Below are 25,795 nucleotides of genomic sequence, written 5' to 3'. Positions count from 1 at the left end.
AAGCCCTTGGTTTCATAATGGCAAATGACATTCAGAGTTGCTTGGCAAAAGTCAGTGAAAACCAGACCAAGAAATGAGCTGTTTGGTCATTTTCCACAGGTGGTGTCCCCTCAATAAGCATTAGGCCATCGGCAGAATTCCTGCCACCTTTAGCTTTTTGGGGGGAGTGCCAGGGAGAATGGAGGAATGTTGGGAGGTGGCCTGAGTGTCAGTACTCTTTCTCCTTGATGGTGTCCCTCATGCCATACAGCCCCCATGGGGTCTTCTGGAGGACCCTGTCTGGCTCTTTGGCTCTTATTGAAGCTTCCAGAGCCACCTCTGAGGCTGGGTTTTGACAGATCCTGGGTGTCAGCCAGGTGTGGCACCCTCAGGTCACGTGATCACAGCCTGTATCTTCCACAGACTGCCCCCCAGATTATGTGCCTCCAGAAATTTTCCATTTCCACACGCGGTCTGATGTGCGCCTGTACGGCATGATCTACAAGCCACATGCCTTGCAGCCGGGCAAGAAGCACCCCACCGTGCTCTTCGTGTACGGGGGCCCCCAGGTGTGTGTGTAGACCTGGCCCTGTCCTGTCCCTTGGCATCTGGTCTGACCTTGCCCTGCAGCCTGGGCTTCCTATCTCATTGTCCCACCCGCCTCCCAGGTGCAGCTTGTGAATAACTCCTTTAAAGGCATCAAGTACCTGCGGCTGAACACGCTGGCATCCCTGGGCTATGCAGTGGTAGTGATTGATGGCCGGGGCTCATGCCAGAGGGGCCTTCGATTTGAAGGGGCCCTGAAAAACCAAATGGTGAGTTCTTGGCCTAGTCACTCTCAGGCTTTCCCACAGTAGACAATCTTGCTGGGCTGGTGCAAGTGAGGTGACCATTGGGGAAGATCAGGGGAAGTCCTGTGAGGTGTGGAGGTTCACCTCAGTTGGACCTGAGAACACAGGGGTGCTCTGTTAATCCTGTGCCTGAGAACACGCAGGGGAAGGATGGGGTCCCTGACGCAGCCCACATTGCTGTACCTGTCGGGTCTACAGGAAACCCAAGGACTGGGTCTGATAGGCATCTGGCCAGAGAGTGAGGCTGTAGTCAGGGTTATGGTGATAATGGTAGTGATGATGGTGAACATGATGGTGAGCATGGTGGCAAGGGTGATCATGGCACTGGTGTTAATGGTGAACAGGGTGATGGTGGTGAACGTGATGCTGGTGTTGAACTTGGTGATGGTGAACATAATGAACAGGGTGGTGATGGTGAACAGGGTGATGATGGTGAATGTGGGAGTGAACATGGTGATGATGGTGAACATGGTGATAGTGAACATGGCAGTGGTGGGAGCTGTACTTGCCTCCTTACTCTGGGACAAGACAGAGACCAGAAACAACTGCATAAGGAAAGTGTTTCATCTCAGTTTTAAGGGGGATCGTCTATGGCAGGGAGTGCATGGAGGAGCAGGAAGCTGGCTCACATTGTTACGTGTCAGGTTGGGAGTAGCAGACACACTTCTCACACTGGAAGCCGGGCTAGATTATCAAATTCCAGGGTCCCGCTGTGACACACCTCCTCCCAGAGGCTTCATCAGCTAAGGATCAGCTGTGAGGCCTGATCACAAACACATGAGGCTGTGGGCCCTCCAGATTCCAACCTCCACAGTAGGGTGTTGTTGATGGCAGTGGTGACGGTGACAGTGCCCCGGTGCATGATGACAGCAGGTTAAGTTGTACCAGGAAAGAGAGGAGCTTCCCAAATACTGCGTTCAGCCCAAGAGGAAAAGCTCACAGGGGACCCAGGGCTCTCTGGGAGGTGGTCACTGAGAGTGCCCGGCCTGTCCCCAGGGCCAGGTGGAGATTGAAGATCAGGTGGAAGGCTTGCAGTTTGTGGCAGAGAAGTACGGTTTCATTGATCTGAGCCGCGTCGCCATCCATGGCTGGTCCTACGGCGGCTTCCTCTCGCTCATGGGGCTTATCCACAAGCCCCAGGTGTTCAAGGTGGGCCTCACCCCTGGCCAGCTGGCTGGCTGCCATCCCCTACCCCCACCCTGGATCCCCACCCTGGAGGAGGCACCTTGGCAGGGGCCTTGCCACCTGGCTGTTTCTCCCCGCAGCAGCCCCGCGGGCCGAGCCCAGGATGGCATCCATCAGCAGCTCTGTGTGGGAGGCTGAGCCCGGGACCCCCGCCTCGGATGGGCAGAGGTGGGGCATGGCATCGGGGGGGCCCAGGCCCTGGGACTGGCAGGGCACTGCGGGGCGGCAGCCATGAGGAGGCGGAGGAGGCAGGAAGGTGGGACGGGCCCTCCCTCCGTGTCCTGCCCGCCCCACACAGCTTAAGGCCCACGGGGACACTTCTGAGGGCCCCCTGCCAGCCCCCACCCGTGTGCATGACCACTCCTCGCCCTCCACAGAGGCCTGGAACCACCAGCTGAGGCCTAGCTGTCAGACCAACCCCTCCTCTCTCCCTCTCTCGCCCTCTGCCCTGTCCATCCCCTATGCCCTCCAGGTGGCCATTGCAGGTGCCCCAGTCACCGTCTGGATGGCCTACGACACGGGGTACACAGAGCGCTACATGGACGTCCCTGAGAACAACCAGCAGGGCTATGAGGCGGGCTCTGTGGCCCTGCACGTAGAGAAGCTGCCCAACGAGTGAGGCTCCACCGCCCCCTCAGCCTGGCCCAGCATGCATGCTGCACCCTCCTGCCACCCCACCCACAGCGCCTCCCACCCCTGCTGGCTCCCCAGGCTTTGTCTCCTCCCACATGTGCACCCCGGGCAAGTGAACATCCAGGGTGCTTGTCCTGGGGTGCAGGAAGAAAGGAATCAGGGCCACACACCTTGTCACACCCAGTCCTTCCTGGCTCCCTGAAGTGGCCACATTGAGTACTTGCATCTCCCCTTGGACCGTCTTTTTTCATCAACAGCCATTGTGTGGCTCATGCCACTCTGTTCTGGGACATGCATGTCCACAGAGTAGCAGCACTTTCAGATACCTTGTGTCCACAGTGGCCCTCATGTGGCTAGTGCCCTAGGTTTGAGCAATCCAGCCAACTCCTCCAGGTACTCAGAGAGTAGCCTGGGTTTCCTAGTCTGTGAGAATCCACACCCATGGCCTGTGCCACCCACTTAGACACCTGTGTTTAAGTATGCCTTGCCACTCACTGAGCTAAGGCACCATGGATACAGAACAGCAGGGGCTGGGAGCCGCTGCTGCTACATGCTGGTCTTCCTCTGAAGTGCTGGAATGTTCTGGAACTAGAGTTGGATGGCTTCACCATGGTGTGAAGGTGTAAAGACTCAAATACCACCAAGTTGATCACCAGAACCATTACCTTTGCAAGTTATAAAATTGAAATAAAAGTCCTGGGGCTCAGTGGGTGGAGCACTCACCTAGTATCCCAGCACCCAGGAGGTGGTGGCAGTAGGATCAAGGCCATCCTTAGCTCCATAATGAATATGATTTTAAATGTTATGTATGTATGTACAGTGAGATTTTAATTTTTTTTTTTTAGTGTTTTGAGGTAGGGTCTTACTCTAGCTCAGGCTGACCTGGAAGTCACTGTGTAGTCTCAGGGTGGCCTTGAACTCATGGCAATCCTCCTACCTCTGCCTCCCAAGTGCTGGGATTAAAGGCTTGCGCCACCAGGCCCAGCTTATAATGAAATTTTTTAAAAAATGTTTTTATTATTTATTTGCAAGCAGAGAGAGTAGAAGAGAGAAAGAATGGGCACTCCAGGGCCTCCAGCTACTGCAAACGAACTCCAGACATGTGCCACTTTGTGTATCTGGCATTATATTGGTACTGGGGATTTGAAGTCAGGTTGTCAGGCTTTGCAGGCAAGTACCTTAACCTCTGAGCAGTATCTCCAGCCCTGTAATTAAAATTTTAAGAACCCACTTCCTCAAGGACTTCCATCACTCTGCACATATTGAGGAACCACAGGTGGCCAGTGTTGATCATGGATGGGTGGTATGCTTCTAGAACATTCCACCATGCCAGAGTACCTGGGCATGGGGCTACTTCAGAGCACCCCTTCCCCTCTGCTTCTGTGCTCTGTTGCTCTAGGGCTGGGAAGGGCCTCTGCCGGGGATGTTGCCTGCCTGTCCCCAAATAGGGACATAGTCTCATTCCCCTACCCACTGCTTCTCCTCCAGGCCCAACCGGCTGCTCATCCTCCATGGATTTCTGGATGAGAATGTGCACTTTTTCCACACCAACTTCCTCGTCTCCCAACTGATCCGAGCTGGAAAGCCTTACCAGCTGCAGGTGAGTGGCTCCTGGGGCCTCATGGCCACACCCCCATGACGACTTCCCCTGCCTCCTGCAATATGGTTGCTCCAAGGGTTCCCATGTTTGTCCAGTGTTCATTGGGCTATCGTGTATTGATGGCCACCTAGTCCCATACCCCCTTGGATGCTGGTATCACAGAGCAGGAAACCAGCTATGGCCTAGTGAGCAGATGCCCTGCTGAGGTGGTCACACGGGCTCACATTTTATCCCACCTGGGACCCTTGCTTTTTTAATTCCCTCTGTGCTCCAGACAGCTGGTAGGGTGTTAGAAATGAATGATCTAAGGTATCCCAGAAGAGAGGACAGACACTTCAGAGTGCTGGAATGAGAAGAGACTCATAACTGAAGTTAGCCTATAGAACTGATTCCTCCCCACTGGGTGGTGGGGTCTTGGCATTGGAGTGGGGCTTATCAAGGAGGGTGAGGTATCCATAGTGAGGAAGTCATCAGCCCTTGGCCATGGAACCTCTGCTGTGAGGTTGTGGCTTTGGCAGTAGAGGGGCCTCTGGTTGGGGGTGGGGCCTTGGCAGGAAGAGCTTGGGTCTCCATGTAGGGGAGCCTGTGTCTCTGTTATGCTGTGGCCAGTTTTTAGATGGGAGACGCTGAGGGTCATGGGCAAGAAGATGAGCTTCTGTGGCCAGTACAATCCACTGTCCATGTAGGATGGGAGAGCACACAGCTTTAAGGGAGGGTTGATGGGTACTCCGTCATTGCCAGCAGCCCCAGGACATGGGCTGACATGCTGAGCCCTTGCCAAGGTCTGGGCAGAAGAGGGTGTCTATGGACTCATGACCTGTCCAGAGATGGATTATAAAAAGCAGAAATAGAGGAGGGTAGCTAGAGGCAGCTGTATCTACTCCATGTCCCTGGCAGGGGAGGTGAGGTGTGGCACCTGGCCCTTCAACTAGGTGCCAGTATGGACCTGTTTAGACCCAGTGCTAAACACTCTGGAAGAGTCTGACACAGTCTTCACAAATGTCCCTTCAGCCTAGGCAGTAGGGGGCCGGTGAGGAGAGTGGCTTCATGGCCAGAGAAGCAAGGCAAGAACCCATTCTCCATCCATCCTATTACCCCAAGGTCTGGACATTGGCTGGCCTGAGTACCAGGTTGAGATTGCTCCATAAATGTGACTGTGTCCCCTCCTCCATCTTGGTCTTCTCTCAGTCAGCTGTCAGTGGATCAAGAAAACAAAGCCTAGGGTCTAGAACTCAGCCCATGACCACTGGGTAAAGCAGCAAGGCCCGGCTCATAGTCCCAAGTGTGGATCTGGGCCTAGGAGCCACAACCCACTCCCAGGCATCAGTCACACACCAGCGACCCCTCCTGAGCCTCACATGCCTGGGTAGGATGTGGGTAACCTGAGGTCCTGGGGACCCTCTCTTCACCCTCTTCCAGAAACTCAGGGCTATAAGGCAAACAACGTGGAATCCATACCCAGGCCCAGTCCTCTGCTCTGTGCCTTCACTGGGCATCCCTGGAGGGCTGTCAGACTCTGGTACCTGAGAGAGGGGCTCTTGGGGTGTTGGACAGCACCCAGCCTGTCCTGCCTGTCTCTGCAGATCTATCCCAACGAGAGACACAGCATCCGCTGCCCTGAGTCGGGTGAGCACTATGAGGTCACTCTCCTGCACTTTCTTCAAGAACACCTCTGACCACCGCGGGGCCCCGGTCCTCCATCAGAGCACAACTGGCCACCAGGGGACCAGGCGGGAGGGACCAACTGGCCCTGCCGGACAACCCTGCGGCCTACCAGCTGCCGCCTTCGCCGCCCTGACGCCTTTCATTTTTTAATTTTATTTTATTATTTTTGATGCTTCTGATGTTTTTGCTTGCTGCTGCTTGGTGCCAGGACAGAGGGTGGCGGGTCCCCATGGGCACCAACTCCTGCCAGCCCCTCACAGCCCCTGACCGACAAGAGGAGGCCACCCTGGGCAGCTGCGTGCGTCAGCCAGAGATGAGGAGGACCTGGGCGCTGGAAAGCACCCGCCATGTATGGCTCACTATGGCCTTGGGGTCCTCGGTGCAGGAGCATGTGCTGCCTGTCCCCTGCCACCCCCTCATCATAGTCGTATTGTGTTTGGGGAGCATTTTAAATAATTATTTCAAAAATGGAAAGCAAGGGGTGCTTCAATATAGAATTGGGGTCTGCCACTGGGAAGTGGGGGCCAGCCCAGCACCAGGTGTCCCCAGCGCCACCTGAAATACAGACAGCATGGAGCTGGCCCAGTGGGAACGAGGCCAGAGCCTGGCATGGGGACACCTGTGGTGAGACAGTGCTTAGATCCTGTCTGTCCCCATCTGACAGGCAGGCCTGGAAGTGTGCCAGCTTGGCTGTGCGGGTCAGTGGCTGCTGTCCCCTCCCAGCCTGGCTGTCCAGCCACATGTCTGCCTGGCCCTGTGTCCTAGGGCTACAGGGTTGAAAGTAGGAACCTTCCCCACCTCAGGGTTCTAGCCCTTTTCTTCCCTTCTCACCAAGAGGTCGGACATAAAGAAGTCAAAGGAAAGAAGAAAGAAAAGGAAAAAAAAAAAACAAAAAAAAAAACACCTCTACATATTATGGAAAGAAAATATTTTTGTCAATTCTTATTCTTTTATAATTATGCGTGTATGTAGACTCATTAAAATGTTCCAGTGGAAACTGTCCACCTGCCTGGCACAAATTGGGGATGGTGTCACGCAGTGGTGGCTGAAAAAGGCCCCGGGTTAGTCTGCTCTTGTCTTTTATCCCAGCACTCAGGAGACTGTAGCCAGGAAATGGCTGTGAGTTCGAGGCCAGCCTGGGCTAGAGTGAGACTTTGCCTGGGGATGTGGTTCAGTGGTAGAGTGCTTGCCTGGAATGCCTGCGGTCCTTGGTACAATCCCCAGTACTATGTGAACCAGCCCTGGGGCCACACACCCACCTCACAAGGCAACCCAGGACTCAGGAGCTCAAGGTCAACCTCCTTGGCCACATAGTAAGTGAGGTCAGGTTGAATCACATGAGATTCCATCACAAAAAGTTTAGCCAGGTGTGTGGTGGTGCACATCTTTAATCCAGCACTCTGGAGGCAGAGGTAGGAGGATCACCTTAAATTCAAGGCCACCCTGAGACTACATAGTGAATTCCAGATCAGCCTGGGCTAGAGTGAGACCCTACCTCGAAAAACTAAAAAAAAAAAAAAAAAAAGTTTAATCTAGTCAGGCATGATGGAGCACACCTTTAAACCCAAGTGTTTGGGAGGCAGGGATAAGAGGATCACTGTGAGTTCAAGGACAGCCTGAGACTACATAGTAAATTCTAGATTAGCCTGGGCTAGAGTGAGACCTGACAGGCTTCTGCCATCACACCTGGGCCTGTAATCTCAGCTCATGTGAGGCTAAGGCAGGAGGATTGCCTGGATTCTGGGAACTGGACCATGCATTGAGATCTGTGTCAGAAATAAAGCTCAATGCACACAGGAGACTTTGAGGTAGTGCTCCCACAGCCTTGGCCATATCCTTGCAGCAGTCATGACACGTCCACAGCCAGGAGCATGCTGGAATCTTGATAACTCAAACTGACCCGCCAAGTACTGCTTTACTGTGCTAAGATTCAGGGTGAGTCTGGGCTACAGAGACCCTGTCTAAAAAAAAAGCCTGGGAAGTTACATCATAAAGAGCTGGAGAAAGCCAGGTGTCCTGGTGCATGCCTTTAATCCCAGTACTCAGGAGGCAGAAGTAGCAGGATCACTGTGAGTTCCAGGCCAGCCTGGTCTACAGTGAAAGCATAAGGGGAGTGGGGGAGCCTGAAATGATGATTCAGCAGTTAAAGATGCTTGTTTGCAAAGCCTGACAGATTGGGTTCAATTCCCCAGTACTCATGTAAAGCCGGATGCACAAGGTGGCATATACATCTGGAGTTGGTTTGCAGTGGCAAGAGTACCTGGCATGTCTATTCTCTCTCCTGTTATCTGCATGCAAATAAAAAAGGGTAAAGGCGTGGTCAGCAGTAGAACTACTGCCTAGAAAGATGGAGGCCGGGTTTCCATCCCCATAACCACAACAAACAGAACTCTAAATACACTGTAAGTCTCCTGTTCCCTTCACCCAGCCTCCCTGAGGCCAACTTCCTTCACCAACCATAGTCCATCCTCAAGACCCGGAAGCTGCTATTGGCATACCATAAATAACCAGAATTGGGAACTTGACTGGATTTTACGGGTGTGTGCAAACATTGTTTTTGTTTTTCCGAGGTAGGGTCTCACTCTAGCCCAGACTGACCTGGAATTCACTATGTAGTCTCAGGCTGGCCTTGAACTCATCGTGATCCTCCTACCCCTGCCTCCCAAGTGCTGGGATTAAAGGCATGCATCACCCGTACCCACTTTTCTTTATTTTTAGTTTTTAATTTTTAAAAATATTTATCTACTTATTTGAGAGAGACAGACACAGAGAGAGAATGGGCACGCCAGGGCCTCCAGCCACTGCAATCGAACTCCAGACGCATGCACCCCCTTGTGCATCTGGCTAACGTGGGTCCTGGGGAATGGATCCTCGAACTGGGGTCCTTAGGCTTCACAGGCAAGCGCTTATCCACTAAGCCATCTCTCCAGCACTGTTTTTTTTTTTTTTTAATTTGAGAGAGAATGGGTGCACCAGGGCCTCCAGCCACTGCAAACAAACTCCAGATGCGTGTGTCCCCCTTGTGTATCTGGCTAACATGGGTCCTGGGGAATCGAACCTGGGTCCTTTGGCTTTACAGGCAAACGCCTTAACTGTTAAGCCATCCCTCCAGCCCCCGTACCCACTTTAAAAAATACTTGCACATATAGGTTGTGTGTGTGTGTGTGTGTGCTGTGCTCCTGAGTCTCAAGCTGCTGCAAATACACTCCAGATGCATGCACTACTTTTGTGTCTGACTTTACACGGGTGCTGGGGAATTGAACCCCAACCATCAGGCTTGGCAAGCAGTGCCTTTAGCCACTGAGCCATCTCAGCCCAATGACAGCAATCTCATACTTCCATTGTGATATTTGTATTTAATTGAAACACAAACGAAAAAGAACCAGGGTTTGAAGGTTGTTTAGACAAGAACACACAGCTTGGAGCTGAGGTACATGCCTGTCATCCCAGCCCTGGGAAGTTGGAGGCAGGAGGATCAGGAGTTTGAGTCCATCCTCAACCACACAGCAAGTTCAAGACCAGCCTATGCTACATGAGACCCCCTTCCAACAACAACAAAAAGATAAATTTATTTACCTAATGGGGCAGGACAGTTGAAAACCCTGAACTTGTCTGTTAAGTGCCCCTGCTACGGAGCCCCCCCACCCCCAGCACGTCCTGCCACCTGTATGCACATCTGGCAGGTAGAATCCTTGAAGTTCCCCAACTCAAGTTCCCCCTGGCTCAGACCAAGAATACCAGTGTAATGGCCCTCAAAACCTATTGTTTCCCTGATGGAATAATTTGAGAATTTGGCATTTCCTAACAGGCCTGTAAATGACACCAGCAGCAGCTGTTTAGACTTGTAGCTTTATGCCAAAAGCTGGGGGAGGTACTTTCCCTGGATGTGTCACGTCCCGAACTCCATTTTAAATTTTATTTGAGAGAGAATTGGCAAGCCAGGATCTCTGGCTACTGCAATTGAACTCCAGAAGCATGCGCCATCTTGTGCGCATGCGCGTCCTTGTGTGCATACGCGTGGTTTAGGTCGTACGTCCTGGGAGAGTACAGTGGTCCTTAGGGCAAGGGCCTTAACCGCTAAGCCCGCGCCCCAGCCCTAATTTTCTATTCCTTTTTTTTTCTTTTGTGGTAGCGGCTCACTCTAGCCTAGAATGACCTGGAATTCACTAAGTAGTCTCAAAAGTGGCCGAGAACTAAAGGCAGTGTTCCTGCCTCCGCCTGCCAAGGGCTGGGACTAAAGACCTGCGCAACCAAGCCCCTAACCCCCAGTCAATCATTCTTAAGCACCAGTCAGAAGAGCAGTAGGGCCGTCACGTGATACGGGAAGCCCCACCCCCCAAAGGGACGGGTCTCGCAGATCACGCCTGCGCCCTATGCTGAGGCTCCGTTCCAAGATGGCGGTCGCGAAAGGGTAGGGGGCGGGGCGTCCACATTAGTGTACTGGCAAACGCCACGTGGTGCGAGGCGCGCGCCCCACGTGTCCCTCGCCGCGCCCCGTCCGCCCTCCCTGCGCTGAGGCCCCGATCCTAAGATGGCGGCGCCCAGCGGATGCAGCGGCGCAGGCTGGTGGGCCGCATTGCTCCTGGCAGCGGTGGCGCTGGGGCTGGCGGAGGCGGTGTCTGAGCCCACGACCGTGGCATTCGACGTGCGGCCGGGCGGCGTGGAGCATTCCTTCTCCCAGAACGTTGGACCCGGGGTAGGTGGAGTCGACAACCGCGGCGGCTGAGTCGGAAGGGGGCGCGGCCAAACGGCGGGTGGTGGGGGCGTGGTCTCGCCAGGGCGGGGCCACTTGGATGAGGGAGGTTACGAGACCCCGCCTCACCTCTACCCATCCACCCGACCCTGAAGCTGGGTTGCTAATGGCCGAGTGCAGGGGCGGGGACTGATCTGTCCACGCCCATCAGGGGGCCTGGAGCGTGTGTGACGTGGAGCCTGGGTGGACGTATGTCTTCCCTTGCATGGGGAACCTTCTCGGCTCTGAGCCCCTCCCCGCAGCTTCCCCCACCCAGCCTGAAACCGTGATGACAAGCACAGGATAGGTACTTCCTTAGACATGGAGGGATCCTAGATGCCCCTGCCTCCCATGCCAGCAGCATCCCCAAGGGGTGGTTGATGGAGTGTGAACTTCCCCAGAAGCCAGAGCCCATGGGTCATAAGAGGAAGGAAGCCATGGCAACTGGAGGTGGATAGTCCCAGAGGATGCATGTGGGACTCACCTCTGGTGACATGATCATATTGGAGAATATTTAAAAATGTATTGTTATTACTGGAAGATGAAATTAAGGGCTCAGGCGGGGCTCTCATTGTACCTCTGACCACGCCCCTAGCCCTCACTGTGGGTTCTAGGCTGTCACTGTACCACTGACCACGCCCCCAGCCCTCACTGTGGGTCCTAGGCTGTCACTACCACTGACCACGCCCTCAGCCCTCACTGTGGGTTCTAAGCTGTCACTCTACCACTGACCATGCCCTGGCCCTCACTGTGGGTTCTAGACTGTCACTCTACCTCTGACCACGCCCCCAGCCCTCACTGTGGGTCCTAGACTGTCATTCTAGTGGCCACACACACCCTTTTTTTAGATGGGGTCTGAGTTGCTAGCCTGGCCTTGAATTCACATAATCCTGCCTCAGGTTTCAGATTCCCTAGTATCTAATGAGAGGCCTGTCCCATTTCTCCTGCTACCTGGGGTGGTCATTCTGGACACTTCCAAACCCTGAACAAAGCTTTACCCCTTAGTATTACTGCCTACCAAGCCTATGTTCCTTCTCTCCTCTAGGGCAAGTTTACATGTATGTTCACATATGCTTCCCAAGGAGGCACTAACGAGGTGAGTCTTCCCATTCCCACTCTTCTTGTCATATATGTTCTCCAGGGATAGTGGCTGGGGTGGGCTGGGCTACCTCTGCCTCAGTTCCTCTCCTCTGCTCCAGCCAGTAGAAACAGTATGCAGATTCAGGCCTTGCTTAGTTTTGAGAATGTCCTGGAACTCACTCTGTTAGCCTCAGAGAGCAATCTTCCTGCCTCTAGCTCCCAGTTGTTTAAATGACAAGCTACCATGCCTGACTGGGTGTGACACTTAATACTGTGTGTTGTTGTATTACTCAGTGCAGTGATGAAAATGAATGGTGGGGGCCGGAGAGATGGCTCAGCAGTTAAGGTGTTTGCCTACAAAACTTAATGACCTGAGTTTGATTCCCTAGTACCAAAGTAAAAAGCCAGATGCACAAAGTGGCATATGCATCTGGAGTCCATTTGCAGCAGCTGAAGGTACTACTGTACCCATTTTCTCTATCTGTTTTTCTTCTATCTCTCTGCTTGCAAATGAATAAATAAAAATATTTGGAGCTGGGCTTGGTGGCATACACCTTTAATCCCAGCACTTGGGAGACAGAGGTAAGAGGATCACCATGAATTTGAGGCTACCCTGAAACTACAAAGTGAATTCCAGTTCAGCCTGAGCTAGAGTAAAAAACAAACAAAAAAATTGGGAAAAAAAATGGAAAATGAACAGTGGCCCACCCAAATTACAGAGCCATTGGTGGGCAGTTATTTAGAAATGGAGGGCAGGGCTGGGAGATGGCTCAGCCTTTCAGGCACTTGCTTATAAAGCCTGATGGCCCAGGTTCAATTTCCCAGTACTCACATAAATACAATGCACAAAGTGGTGCATGTATTTGGAATTCATTTGCAGCAGCAAGAGGCCTTGGCATACCTGTACTTACTCTCTCTTTCTCTCTGCTTGCAAATAACTTAAAGCATATTAGGGCTGGAGAGATGGCTCAATAGTTAAGGCACATGCCTGCAAAGCCTAACAATCTGGGTTCGATTCCCTAATACCCATGTAAAGCCAAATGCACAAAGTGGCACCTGTATCTGGAATTCATTTGTAGAGGCTAGAGGCCTTGGCATGCCCCTTCTCTCTGTGTCTTTCCTTGTCCCTCTCTGCTTGCAAATAAATATGATTAAAAAAAAAAACATCACTACAGATGATTGGGCTTCTACATGAGAAGGAAAATAGTTGGTAGCAGAGGCCAGTAAGTTAAAAAGGAGACATAAAGGGAAGAGAAAGGAAGGGAGGAAGATATTTAATAGGTTGACATTGTATATATGTAAGTACAATGATTGTAATGGGGAGGTAATATGATGGAGAATGGAATTTCAAAGGGGAAAGTGTGGGGGTGGGGAGGGAGGGAATTACCATGGGATATTTTTTTATAATCATGGAAAATTTTAATAAAAATTTAAAAATTAAAAAAAAAAAGAAGTAAAAAGAAGTCTGGAGATACAAAAAAAAGAAAACATTTTAATGAAAATGGGGTACTGGAAAGATGGCTCAGCAGTTAAAGGTGCTTGATTGCAAAGCCTGATGGCCTGGGTTAAATACCCTAGGACCCATATAAAGCCAGATACACAGGCATCTGGAGTTCTTTTGCAATGGCTGGAGACCCTAGCATGACCATTCTGTCTGTTTACTGTATCTCTCTCTCTGCTTGTAAATATATATTTTTTTAAGTTAAAGAGCTGGGTGTGGCGGTGCACACCTTTAATCCCAGCTGTGAGTTCAAGGTCACCCTGAGGCTACATAGTGAATTCCAGGTCAGTCTGGGCTAGAGCAAGACCCTACCTCAAGGAAAAAAAAAAAAAAAAGTCAGGTATGGTGGCGCACACCTTTAATCCCAGCGCTTGGGAGACAGAGGTAGGATTGTCAGAGTTTGAGACTACAGAGTGAATTCCAGGTCAGCCTGGGATAGAGCAAGAGCCTACCTCAAAAAGGAAAAAAGAGAGAGAAAAGATGCAGCAAGGATGGCTTGCCAGTTAAGGCAGTTGCCTGCAAACCCAAAGGACCCAGGTTCAGTTCCCCAGGACCCATGTAAGCCAGATGCACAAGGTGGCACATGCATCTGGAGTTCTCTTACAACGGCTGAAGGCTGGTGTGTCCTCTCTCTCAAATAAATTTTTTAAAAATTAAAAAAAAAAATTAGAGCTGGGTGTGGTGGTACATGTCTTTAATCTCAGCACTTGGGAGGCAGAGGTAGGAGGATCACTGTGATTTAAGACTACACAGTGAATTCCAGGTCAGCCTGAGCTAGGATGAGGGCTGGGACTGGGGCTGGAGGGATGGCTTAGCAGTTAAGGCGCTAGGCTGCGAAGCTAAAGTTCCCCAGAACCCATGTAAGCCAGATGCACAAGGTGACGCATGCTTCTGAAGTTCATTTGCAGTGGCTGGAGGCCCTGGTGCACCCATTCTCTCTCTGTCCTTTCTCTCTCCCCCATTCTCTAAAATAAAAATGAAAATAAAATATGAAAAAAAATTTTTTTAAGGGCTGGAGAAATGTCTTAGCAGTTAAAGCACTTGTCTGCAAAGCCTAAGGACCCAAAGTTCTTCTTCTTTTCTTTCCTTCCTCCCTCCCGCCCTCCCTCCCTTTCTTTCTTTCTTTTGGTTTCCTGAGGTAGGGACTCACTCTAACCCAGGCTGACCTGGAATTCACTATGTAGTCCCAGGGTGGCCACGTAGTCTCAGGGTGGCCTTGAACTCTCGGTGATCCTCCTATCTCTGCCTCTCGAGTACTGGAATTAAAGACATGCACCACCACATCCAGCTCGAGACCCAGGTTTGATTCCCCTGGACCCATGTAAGCCAGATACACAAGGTGGCACGTGTTTCTGGAGTTTGTTGCAGTGGCTGGAATCCCTGTCATGTCCATTCTCTCTGCCTCCCTCTCAAATAAATAAATATTTAAAAAAGAAAAGCGAAGCTGGGCATGGGGGCGCACACCTTTAATCCCAGCACTCGGGAGGCAGAGGTAGGAGGATCACCGAGAGTTCAAGGCCACCCTGAGACTACGTTGTGAATTCCAGGTCATCCTGGGCTAGAGTGAGACCCTACCTCAAAAAAAACAGAAAACAGGGCTGGAGAGATGGCTTAGCGATTAAGCACTTGCCTGTGAAGCCTAAAGACCTTGGTTTGAGGCTCAATTCCCCAGTTCCCACGTAAGCCAGACGTATCTGGAGTTCGTTGCAGTGGCTGGAGGCCCTCGTGCACTCATTCTCTCTCTCTCTCTCTCTCTCTCTCTCTCTCTGTCTCTCTCTGTCTCTCTCTCTCTGCCTGCCTGTCACTCTCAAATAAATAAATAAAATAACCAACAAAAAAAAAAATCACCAAAAATATTTTAAGCCGGGCGACCTTTAATCCCAGCACTCAGGAGGCAGAGGGTAGGATCACTGTGCATTCAGGGCCACCCTGAGACTACATAATGAATTCCAGGTCAATCTGAGCTAGAGTGAGACCCTACCTTGAAAAAAATAAAAAATAAAAAAGTGAAGGGACCTTGTCATGAAGACATTAACCTGGAAGTGTCCAGCAGGCTCTAAACTCAGTGACTAGTAGCCTTGTGATAGATAGATAATAGGCTCAGTGGGTAGAATGCTTGCCTGGCATGCATGAGACCCTGAGTTCCAGCCCCAGTACCTCAGAAACCAAGCTTTGTATCACATGCCTATCATCCCTGTACTTGGGAGATAAAAGTAGTAGCATCAGGAGTTCAAGGTCATTGTGAGTTCATGGTCCAAAAAAAAAAAAAAAAAAGGAAAAAAATGGAAAGCTTTTGAAGTAGTATTTCACAGTCAGAAGTTTTTTGGGTGTCCAGAACCACCAGAGCCTCGAGCTGTGGACAGGTGTTTGGAAATGGAAGAAAATCTGTTGAGTCAGCGGGACACCAGGAGCTGTGAGCTGACCCTGTCATCTGTGTCTAATTGGGTTGCACATATGTGCTCCTCGGCGCCATGTATCTTTCAAAGAATATGGTCTTGTTCCTAGGGGTGGCAGAAATTCCTCCTGAGTCCTGGAAAGCCAGTTATTAGAGTCCCTTAGATCCTTGAAATAGTTCCAGAAACTGTCATGTTATCAGTGAGAATTGGCTGGGCTGGCTGGGGCCTGGGGTCAGAGCATCATAGGCCATCACAATTTGTTTGAGATTTTAAAAACTTTTTATTTATTTATTTGTTTATTTGTGTGTGTGTGTGTGTGTGTGTGTGTGTGTGTATACATGCACCATGATATCTTGCTGCTTAAAATGAAAGACCATCTAACCTTATGTGAGTGGTTGAGGAACTAAACTTGCACCAGCAGGCTTTGCAAGCAAGCTTTAACCACCAAGCCATGGTGGGAGTTACCTTTATGTGAAAGAGAACGAGAGAGAGAGGAAAGACAGAATTGGTGTGCCTGGGCTTTGGCCACTGCAGTAGAACTGCAGATGTGTGCACTGCCTTGTACATCTGGTTTATGTGGGACCAGGAGAGTCAAACATGGGTCCTTATGCTTCACAGGCAAGCACCATAACTGCTAAGCTATCTCTCCAGCTCTTTTTTTGTTTGCTTGTTTTTCGAGGTAGGGTCTCACTCTAGCTCAGGCTGTTGTGGAATTCACTGTGTAGTCTTACGGTGGCCTTGAACTCATGCTGATCCTCCTTCCTCTGCTTCCCAAGTGCTGGGATTAAAGGTATGCACTACCTCACCTGCCCCCGCTTTTTAAAAAGATTTTATTTTTATTTATTTATTAGAGAGAGAGAATGGGCGTGCCAGGGTCTCTAGTCACTGCAAGCTAACTCCAGACACATGCATTACCATGTGCATCGGGCTTACATGGGACCTGGAGAATCAAACCGGGGTCGTTAGGCTTCGCGGGCATGCACCTTAACAGCTAAGCAATCTCTCCAGCCTCACTTTTGTTTTTTTGAGGCAGGGTCTCCTGTAGCCCAGGCTGGCCTGGCACTCACTATGTGACTTTGGCTCAACTTGTACCCCTCATCCTCTTGCCTCCATCTCCCGAGTGCTGGGATCCCGGCCTGTGCCACCATATCTGACTGTTGGTTTTGGTGAAGGTTTCACTGTGTTGCTTCAGCTGGCCTGAAAGCATCAGGAGAGGCCATGTTTTATGGCTCTAAATTGAGGTGGGTGAGGTCCTTGAGCATAGATAGCACCATCCCATTGACAGGGAAGGGTATTTGGCAGGGCGGTCTGAGCAGAGGGTGGCAGGCCCCTGTCTGGAGGAGGGAAAAGGATCTCTTGCTCTGTAAAATGGGAGACAAACAGGACTCCAGGTGATCCTAGGCAGAGGGGTTCCAAGCCTCAGACCTACTTAGTGTCTCCAGCTGACCACATGTCCCTGCTGACCCACACATCTCCTCTCTTCCCAGCAATGGCAGATGAGTCTGGGGACCAGCGAAGACCACCAGCACTTCACCTGCACCATATGGAGGTGAGCTCTGGTGCAGTCCCCCCTGCTGCTGGCTTCACCGGGCAGGCAGCCCACATGCTTCCTGGGAGGCAGGAAGGAGAGGGGACCGGTGGCCCTGTACCCCTGAGCCAGAGGGGGCCAGAGTGTGTGCTGACATCCAGGTCAGGATGGGGAGGGCAGGGAAGAGCCAGGAAGGAGCTGGAGCAGTGGAGTTCCATCTTTGAAAGAATAAGGTTGCACGGCATTTAACACATTGAGAAAGGTGACTCCAGCACTGAAGAGATGTAGACAGAAGGATTAGCCTCAAGCTGCATAGTGCATTTGAGGCAACCTGGACTGCATGAGGCCCTGTCTCAGAAGAAAAGTGGGGTATGCACGTAAGTGCTTTTAACTGCTGAGGTATCTCCTCAGCACTCACATGGCTGAGGCAGAAGGATCACTATGAGTTCCAAGCCAACCTGGGCTTGAATGAGACCCCGCCTCTATAAAACCAAAAATCAAAGGGGGGGGGTGAGGCTGGGAGATAATTCAGCAGGTTTCATTATTTGCTGTGCAAGCCTGAGGCCCTGAGATGGATACTTACTCCTGTGTCAAGAGCCAGCATGGCCAGGCTTGCTTGAACCTGAGCACTGAGGGGTGTGGAGACACACAGGTTGGTCAGCCAATCTGACGGACAATGTCAGCTTTGGGTCATGGAAACCAGAAGCCATGCAGATGAGCTGTAGGGGACATCAGGCATTTTCCTCAGGCCTCCACATGCACACACAGGGCACACACATCTGCACACATGCATGTACACGTCACATACACCAAAAGCACAAAACTTGTATGGCCATCACCAGTACCCACTTCCAGAAGAGTCCATCCCCCAAAGGGAAGCTCCATTTCCATTGAGCCACCATCTGGTCCCCTCCAATGCCCACAAATGCACTTCTGTCTCTGGATTCACATTTTGTATCCTGGACTTCTACTCAGGGCCCTAGGCCCAGGTTCTGCCTGCACCTGACTTCTTGCCCTCCTCACAGGCCCCAGGGGAAGTCCTACCTCTACTTCACCCAGTTCAAGGCTGAAGTTCAGGGTGCCGAGATCGAATATGCCATGGCCTACGTGAGTACTGGCGGAGTGGGGACCGTGACACTCAGGTGGCACCCCTGCCACCCCCGACCCATGTGGCCCCCACCCGAGGGGTTCTTGTCCAGAACCACTAGAGGATGCCTGGCCATTCCCTCCAGAGCCCCCCCTACGCCAGGACCAGAACTGGCCATGTGAGGGCCGGGGAGACAGCTCAGAAGCGCAGCCCTTGCTGCACACGCGTGAGGACCAGAGTCCATTCACAGCTCCCATGTGAACTGGGTGTGGCCGTGCATGCCTGTCATCCCAGTGCTGGGGAGGTGAGACAGGATGATTGCTGGGGCTCCCTGGTCATCCAGTCTAACTAAAAATAGGGAGGCAAGTCCAGTGAGAGATCCTTCCTCAGGGACATAAGACAGAAGAGCAGTAGAGGACACCGATGTCATCCTCTGGTTTCCACACAGGATGTACACATCTGCACACCTGGAGCCAGAAACACTGGTTGTCTTCTGCAACCAGATGGTCGACTCACAACAGGTCCCTCCTGTCCCTTAAGTGAACTGGTGACAGATGGTAACCTCAGTTTCCAAATACTGTTTAATTGGGGGGCTGGGCACAGTGGCCATGCTGAGGGAACAGTTGACACACTATGGAGTGGTGCCTTTTGGCCAAGATGAAGAAAAGGAAATGTGAGGTAATGTTAGTCTGTGCACATGTGTGTTTCCACCAGGCTGGGTTGGGCTGGAGCCAGGGAGTGCACATGCCTACAATCCGTGTGCCAGGGAGTCCATCATAGCCCCTTTCTGATGGTCATGTTAGACTTACAGGGGGATGTGTTGGTGTCAGTGCTGTGAGTTACCTAAAAGTTACCTTTAAACTGTGAAAGATTCTTGTTCAAAAATTGGGCCAGGGCTAGGGAGATTGCTCAGTGGTTAAAAGTGCTTGCTTGCAAAGCCTATCAACCTGGGTTCAGCTCCCTGACACCCATATACACTGGATGCAAAAACTAGGACAAGTCTCTGGTGTTCGTTTGCAGCAGCAAGAGACCCCGGTGCACCAACACACACACACGTGTGTGAAAATTTAAAGATGAATAGAAAGCTAGGCTTAGTGGTACACACAGGTCATCTCAGCACTCAGGAGGCTGAGGCAGGAGTATCAAAAGTTCCAGGCAGCAGGCTGGAGAGATGGCTCAACAGTTAAGACACTTGCCTAAGAGTTCATGAACAAATCTCCAGGTCCCACATAGCCAGATGCACAGTGCCGCAAGCATGCAATGTTGCATGTGCACACAAAGGGGCACACACATCTGGAGTTTTTTCCCAGTGGTGGCTGAAAGGCCCTGGTGTGCCCATTCTCCCTCTTTGTCTTTCAAAAAAAATAATAAGTTTCAGGTAAGAGGCCAAATAGATTGCTTAGTGGTTAAGGAGCTTGCCTGCAAAACCAAAGGACCCAGGTCTGACTCCCCAGTACCCACATAAGCCAGATACACAAAGTGGTGCATGCATCTGGAGTTTGTTTGCAGTGGCTGGAGGTCCTGGCACACCCATTCTTTCTTCCTCTGTCTTTCTCCCCTCTCTCTAAATAAATAAATGAAAAATTAAAAAATAAACAAATTCCAGGAAGGCCTAGACTACAAAGTGAGGTCCATCTAAAAAGAAAATTATTGGGCTGGAGAGATGGCTTAGCAGTTAAGTGCTTGCCTATAAAGCCTAAGGACCCTGGTTCGAGGCTTGATTCTCCAGGACCCATGTTAGCCAGATGCACAAGGGGATGCATGTGTCTGGAGTTCGTTTGCAGTGGCTGGAAGCCCTGGTGTGCCCATTCTCTCTCTCTCTCTCTCCCTCTCTCTGTCGCTGTCAAATAAATAAAAATAAAAAAACTTTAAAAAAATAAAAAGAATATTATTTAAAGAATTTTAAAGTGTTTTTTAAGATATATTTTTAAATATTTTATCTATTTATTTGACTGAGACAAAGAGGCAAATAGAGAAAGAGAGAATGGGCTCACCAGAGCCTCTAGCCTCTGCAAACAAACTCCAGACACACGCGCCACCTTGTGCATCTGGCTTGTGCGAGTACTAGAGAATTGAACCTTGGTCCTTAGGCTTTGCAGGCAAGTGCCTTAACCACTAAGCCATCTCTCCAGCCCTATTTAAAGAATTTTAAAAGCCAGATGTGCCAGTGTGGTGGCGCATACCTTTAATCTCAGCAATCTGGAGGAGGAGGTAAGAGGATTGCTTTTTAAGGCCAGCCTGAGACTACAGAGTGAGTTGCAGGTCAGCCTGGGCTAGAAGGAAAAGCTACCTCAAAAATAAATAAATGGGCTGGAGAGATGGCTTAGCAGTTAAGGCATTTGCCTGCAAAGCCAAAGGATCCCAGTTCGACTCTCCAGGACCCACGTTAGCCAGATGCACAAGGGGGTGCATACATTGGAGTTCGTTTGCAGTGACTGGAGGCCCTGGTGCACCTATTCACTCTCTCTCTCTCTCTCTAATAAATAAAATATATTAAAAAAATAAAAATAGGGGCTGGAGAGATGGCTTAGCAGTTAAACACTTGCCTGTGAAGCCTACGGGCCCTGGTTTGAGGCTCGATTCCCCAGGACCCACGTAAGCCAGATGCACAAGGTGGCACATGCATCCAGAGTTTGTTTGCAGTGGCTGGAGGCCTTGGTATGCCCATTCTTGCTGGCTTTCTCTCTCTCTGCCTCTTTTTCTCTCTCTGTTGCTTTCAAATAAATAAATAAATAAACAATAAATAAATAAATAGCCAGGCATGGTGGTGCACATCTTTAATCCCAGAACTCAGGAGATAGAGGTAGGAGGATCACAGTGAGTTCAAGGCCACCCTGAGACTACACAGTTAATTCCAGGTCAGCCTGGGCTAGAGTGAAATCCTACCTCAAACAACTAAAAACAAAGAAAAGAAAAACCAAAAATAAATAAATATGGTGACACACACCTGTCATTCCAGCACCGGGAAGGTGGAGGCAGGAGGATCAGGAGTTCAAGGTCATCCTCAGCTATAGAGTTAGTTTGAGGCAAACCTGGTGTTGCAGTCAGGTTTGCATTGCTGGCAGAAGTCACCTGACCAAGAACAGCTTGTGGGAACAAGGTTTATTTTGTCTTACAGACATGAGGGGGAGGCTCCATGATGGCAGGGGATGGCATGAGCAGAGGGTGGACATCACCTCCCAGCCAACATCAGGTGGACAACAGCAATAGGAGAGTGTACCAAACACTGGCAAGGGAAAACTGGCTGTAACACCCATAAGCCCGCCCCCAACAATACACTCCCTTCAGGAGGCGTTAATTCTCAAATCTTCATCAACTGGGGACCTAGTAGTCACAACACCTAAGTTTATGGGGGACACCTGAATCAAACCACCACACTTGGGCTACCCAAGACCCTATCTCAGAAGACTAGAAGGCTGGGGAGACGTTACTGTGTAAAGCACTTACCTCTACACACAAGATCTAGGGACCTGAGTTTGGATCTGTAGAACTCATGCAAAATACCAGGTATACCTGTGCTCCCAGCACCTGGGAGATGGAGGCAGGAGAATCTGTGGGCTCACTGGCCAGCTGTCTCACCATGTCATTGAGCTCCAGGGTCAGTGAGACCCTGTCCCCCAGAATAAGATGGAAGGCAGCTGCCCAGCATTGACTTTGGGTGTCTACCTACTTACACCTGTGTGCATGCACACAAACATACATCCACACCCATGCAGACGTGCGTACACACAAAAAAGACCAAAAGAAAATAAATATTGAAGTCAGTAAGACTAGATTACAGCTGGGCATAGTGGCACACACCTTACTCTCAGCACTCTAGAGTCTGAGGTAGGATTGCTGTGAGTTCAAGGCCAGCCTGGGCTACAGAGTAAATCAGAGTGAGTTACAGGTCAACCTGGGCTTAAAAAAAAAAAAGTCAGTTATGGTGATCCACATCTTTAATCCCAGCACTCAGGAGGCAGAGGTAGGACGACTGCCATGAGTTCGAGGCCACCTTAAGACTACAAAGTGAACTCCAGGTCAGTCTGGGCTACAGAGAAAACCTACCTCAAACAACAACAACAAAAAAGATTTGATGAGATGTTTCTGCTCAGGACACATCCCCCCACCCCAGGACTTGGATGAAAGGTCTTGAAGTGATGTGGTGCAGCTGGGGCCCCTGCTGGCCCGCCAGCCCAGGATTGGCTGGGACAGCGGCGGAATGCAGGTGGCTTTGTTTCTTGATGGTGGTCGGGTACTAATGAAGCACTCACCTATTCTTTCAGTCCAAGGCAGCATTTGAAAGAGAAAGTGATGTTCCCCTTAAGAGCGAAGAGTTCGAAGTGACCAAGACAGCAGGTAGGTGATCCTGGAGTTGGAGGCGTGAGGTGAGGTGGGCCTATCGTCACCGTCAGGGTGATGTGTGGAGGGGAGGCAGCCCGAGGGTCCTCATAAGTGCAGATCACGTGCCATATGCTGAGCACACTCTGCTGTGGGACGTGAGTCATGGCCTCTGGGCTGGTGCAGGACCAGCCATGGCTACTGCTGCAGGTTGGTCAGTCACATTTATTTTCTGTGGCTGTGACGACAGCGCAAGGCTGGCTGCTCTGATGATGTGCCCATGGCTGGCTGCCTTGTAAAGCAGATGGTCACAGCCCAGTGCGAGGCCTGAGGGCACCGAGTTATCAGTCTGCTCTGAGAAGCAGGCAGATGGACAGCAGGAAGGAAAACCCCAGTGCCAGGTCCAGCATGAGAACTGCAGCCACAGTCATGTCACGTTCCTCATGTGCGTGTGGTGTGCATACATGTGTGGACATGTGTATGTGTGTGAGTGCACATGCATCTCTGTGTGCATGTGGAGGTAATTGCTCTCTGCCTGGATTTTCTTTTCTTTTTTTTGTTTTCTTTTTTTTTCGAGGTAGGGTCTCACTCTAGCCCAGGCTGACCTGGAATTCACTATGGAGTCTCAGGGTGGCCTTGAACTCATGGCAATCCGCCTACCTCTGCCTCCCGAGTGCTGGGATTAAAGGCATGCGCCACCACGCCCGGCTTCTTTTCTTTTTTTTAAAAAAAATTATTTATCTATTTTACTTATTTATTTGAGACAGAGAGAGGGAGAGTGAGAATGGGTGTGCCAAGGCCTCCAGCCACTGCAAACGAACTCCAGACGCATGTACCACCTTGTGTATCTGGCTTATGTGGGACCTGGAGAATCGAACCTGGGTCCTTAGGCTTCGCAGACATGTGCCTTAACCGCTAAGCCATCTCTCCAGACCTTTTCTTTTTGAGGCAGGGTCTCGCTCTAGCTTAGGCTGACCTGGAATTCACTATGTAGTCTCAGGGTTGCCTTGAACTCACAGTGCTCCTCCCACCTGTGCCTCCCGAGTGCTGGAGTCAAAGGCGTGTGCCACCACGCCTGACCACGTTTTCAGTTTTTGACACAGTGTCCCTCTAAGTTGCTCAGGCTGACCTCAACCTCCAGAGAAGCTGGAGTAAGAGGTTGCACCACTGCTTCCAACTCCCGGGGCTCTCTCCACACAGCACCCTTCCTCACCTTGCATCATGTCTTGCAGTGGCCCACAGACCTGGGGCCTTCAAGGCTGAGCTGTCCAAGCTGGTGATAGTGGCCAAGGCTGCCCACTCGGAGCTGTGACCCCCCCCTTGCCTCAGCGTTCCTCAGCGTCTCCTGAGAAGCTGCCACCTGGAACACTGCTGCCTGGCTGCTTGTCTGGGGACCCTCGGTTTGCCACTGGAATCCACACTGACCCATGCAGAGCCACCAGCCCACTCCACAGAGCCCTGTGCCTCCATGTTCTCTGAACTCGGGTCTGAGGTACCCCAACTTATTAACCAGTGAAGGCACTTAATACATGGGGGTGGGAACCGGGGAGCAGCTAGACTTTTCTGAAGCCACCAGGTTGTCCCTTTTGTCCAAGCCGGCATCCCCAGCTCAAGGACCACTTTCATAGTTGCCCTCACCCAGGGGACCTCCTTTCACAGAAGCCAGGAGGACATGAAGTCTTTTCATATTTAAATAAACAAAAGACAACCTCAGTGTGGGCCTGCCTAGGGTGTGGGGACTTGACACATGTCACATCTCCTGAGTGTCACTGGCAGTGAAGCAAGGCTTTCATGGAACTTGGGCCCATGGAGGGAACTGACACTCACCCTCTCAAGCCACCACCACCACGTGGTGGCTTCCCTCCCTGTCCCCCAGTTTAAGGTTCCCCAAAGGTTTGAAGTTGAATTACAGCAAGACATCTTTAAAAAACAGTGATAGTTCACACCTACAACACCAGCCCTTGGGAGGCTGTGAGTTCAATGTCAGCCTGGGCTCCAGTGAGTCCTTGCTTCAAACACCACTACCAACAAAACACTGCAAATGCAGCAGCCACATGGAAGGTGGCCCAGAAGCAGGCCCCCAGGTGGCCTGACCTCTGTCACTAGCCACCCAAGTGGCCCAGAGGTCACTCCCCAGGTTCCAAGTGCCCACTGCCAGGCAGGAGTGAAGAGATAGTACTATCCCTATGGGTGGCAGAGTCCTGCAGGTGGCGCTGCTACCCTGTCCCAGAACCCTGGGTATACCAGCCTGGCCATCTGAGGCAGGGTGGGAAAGAGTAACTGGAAGGGATCTGAGCCTGAGGTCCATCAGAGGAAGGAGGAAGGAGGGAGTCACGTCACCTCCAGCTCCCAGCACAGGGTTTTGTGATGGGATAGCAGAGGCAAATGCAAGTCGGGGGGGAGGGACCCACCATGGGTAACTTGGGCCACTGGTGATTTTAGGGACCCTCCTGAAGCCAAGAGTCTGAGGCTTTCACTCTAGCTCAAGCTGATCTGGAATTCACTATGTATTCTCAGGATAGCCTCGAACTCTTGGCAATCCTCCTGCCTCTGCCTCCCGAGTGCTGGGATTAAAGGCATGTGCCACCACGCCCCATCTGACTTGGGTTTTTGAATGTTTTTAATTAATTGCAAGCAGAGTGAAAACGGGCATGTCACCACCTTTTGCCACCGCAAATGAACTCCCGACATGTGCCACTTTGTGCCTCTGGTTTTACGTGGGCACTAGGGAATTGAACCCAGGCTATCAAGCATTGCAGGCAAGTGCCTTTAATCACTGAGCCATCTCTCCAGCCCCCTTTCATGCTTCTTTGACATTGAGCCTCAGGTACCCTAGGCTCACCTCTATGTATCCTGTGTACCTGAGAATGGTCTTGAACTCCTGATCCTCAATCTGGGTATTGGCATGGTGGGGCATGCACCCCCACACTTGACCTAGTGCTTTGGGATTTTGTGGTGCTTGGGAGAAACCATGGGCCTGAAGCATCTAGGCTGGCACCTACCTCTGAGCTACACCCTTAATGAAGCTTTCTACAAGCGTGTCACCTGGGGGCTGGGGAGATGGCTCAGCTGTTATGAGTGCTTTCTTGGAAAGTCTAACAACCTGGGTTCATCTCCCCAGTATCCACATGTCTGGAGTTTGTTCAGGGGCAGGAGGCCCTGGTGTACCCATACTCACTCACTCTTGTCTCTCTCAAATAAATACTTTTTTTTTTTTTTTTTTGAGGTAGGGTCTCAC

General features: G+C 51.1%; 2 protein-coding genes across 5 annotated transcripts in view; both read left to right on the top strand.

Moving 5' to 3' along the window:
- Positions 1 to 6,387, top strand: part of Dpp9 (dipeptidyl peptidase 9) — a 40,652-nt gene extending 34,265 nt beyond the window's left edge. For 3 of the 4 annotated variants that reach the window (XM_045134921.1, XM_045134919.1, XM_045134920.1), the window contains 6 exons: positions 403 to 548; positions 648 to 794; positions 1,827 to 1,979; positions 2,488 to 2,630; positions 4,137 to 4,248; positions 5,832 to 6,387. In XM_045134921.1, the coding sequence (XP_044990856.1) occupies positions 403 to 548; positions 648 to 794; positions 1,827 to 1,979; positions 2,488 to 2,630; positions 4,137 to 4,248; positions 5,832 to 5,924 (794 nt within the window). In that variant the 3' untranslated portion in view covers positions 5,925 to 6,387. Of the gene's footprint in view, positions 1 to 402; positions 549 to 647; positions 795 to 1,826; positions 1,980 to 2,095; positions 2,184 to 2,487; positions 2,631 to 4,136; positions 4,249 to 5,831 lie in introns of those variants that run through there. The other variant, XR_006633666.1, reaches the window with a different exon arrangement.
- A 4,046-nt stretch (positions 6,388 to 10,433) lies between these two features.
- Positions 10,434 to 24,270, top strand: Mydgf (myeloid derived growth factor). The gene is made up of 6 exons (XM_004654965.2): positions 10,434 to 10,609; positions 11,691 to 11,741; positions 17,110 to 17,171; positions 18,176 to 18,257; positions 22,503 to 22,575; positions 23,790 to 24,270. The coding sequence occupies exons 1-6, from the start codon at positions 10,445 to 10,447 to the stop codon at positions 23,867 to 23,869; spliced, it is 513 nt and encodes a 170-aa protein (XP_004655022.1). The 5' UTR covers positions 10,434 to 10,444; the 3' UTR covers positions 23,870 to 24,270.
- Positions 24,271 to 25,795: the final 1,525 nt, after the last annotated feature.

This window comes from Jaculus jaculus, chromosome 15 (genome assembly GCF_020740685.1).
Source record: "Jaculus jaculus isolate mJacJac1 chromosome 15, mJacJac1.mat.Y.cur, whole genome shotgun sequence".
In the NCBI taxonomy this organism is placed as follows: domain Eukaryota; kingdom Metazoa; phylum Chordata; class Mammalia; order Rodentia; family Dipodidae; genus Jaculus; species Jaculus jaculus.
Note: the sequence above shows the minus strand (reverse complement) of the source record. Positions and strands in the feature narration are given on the sequence as shown.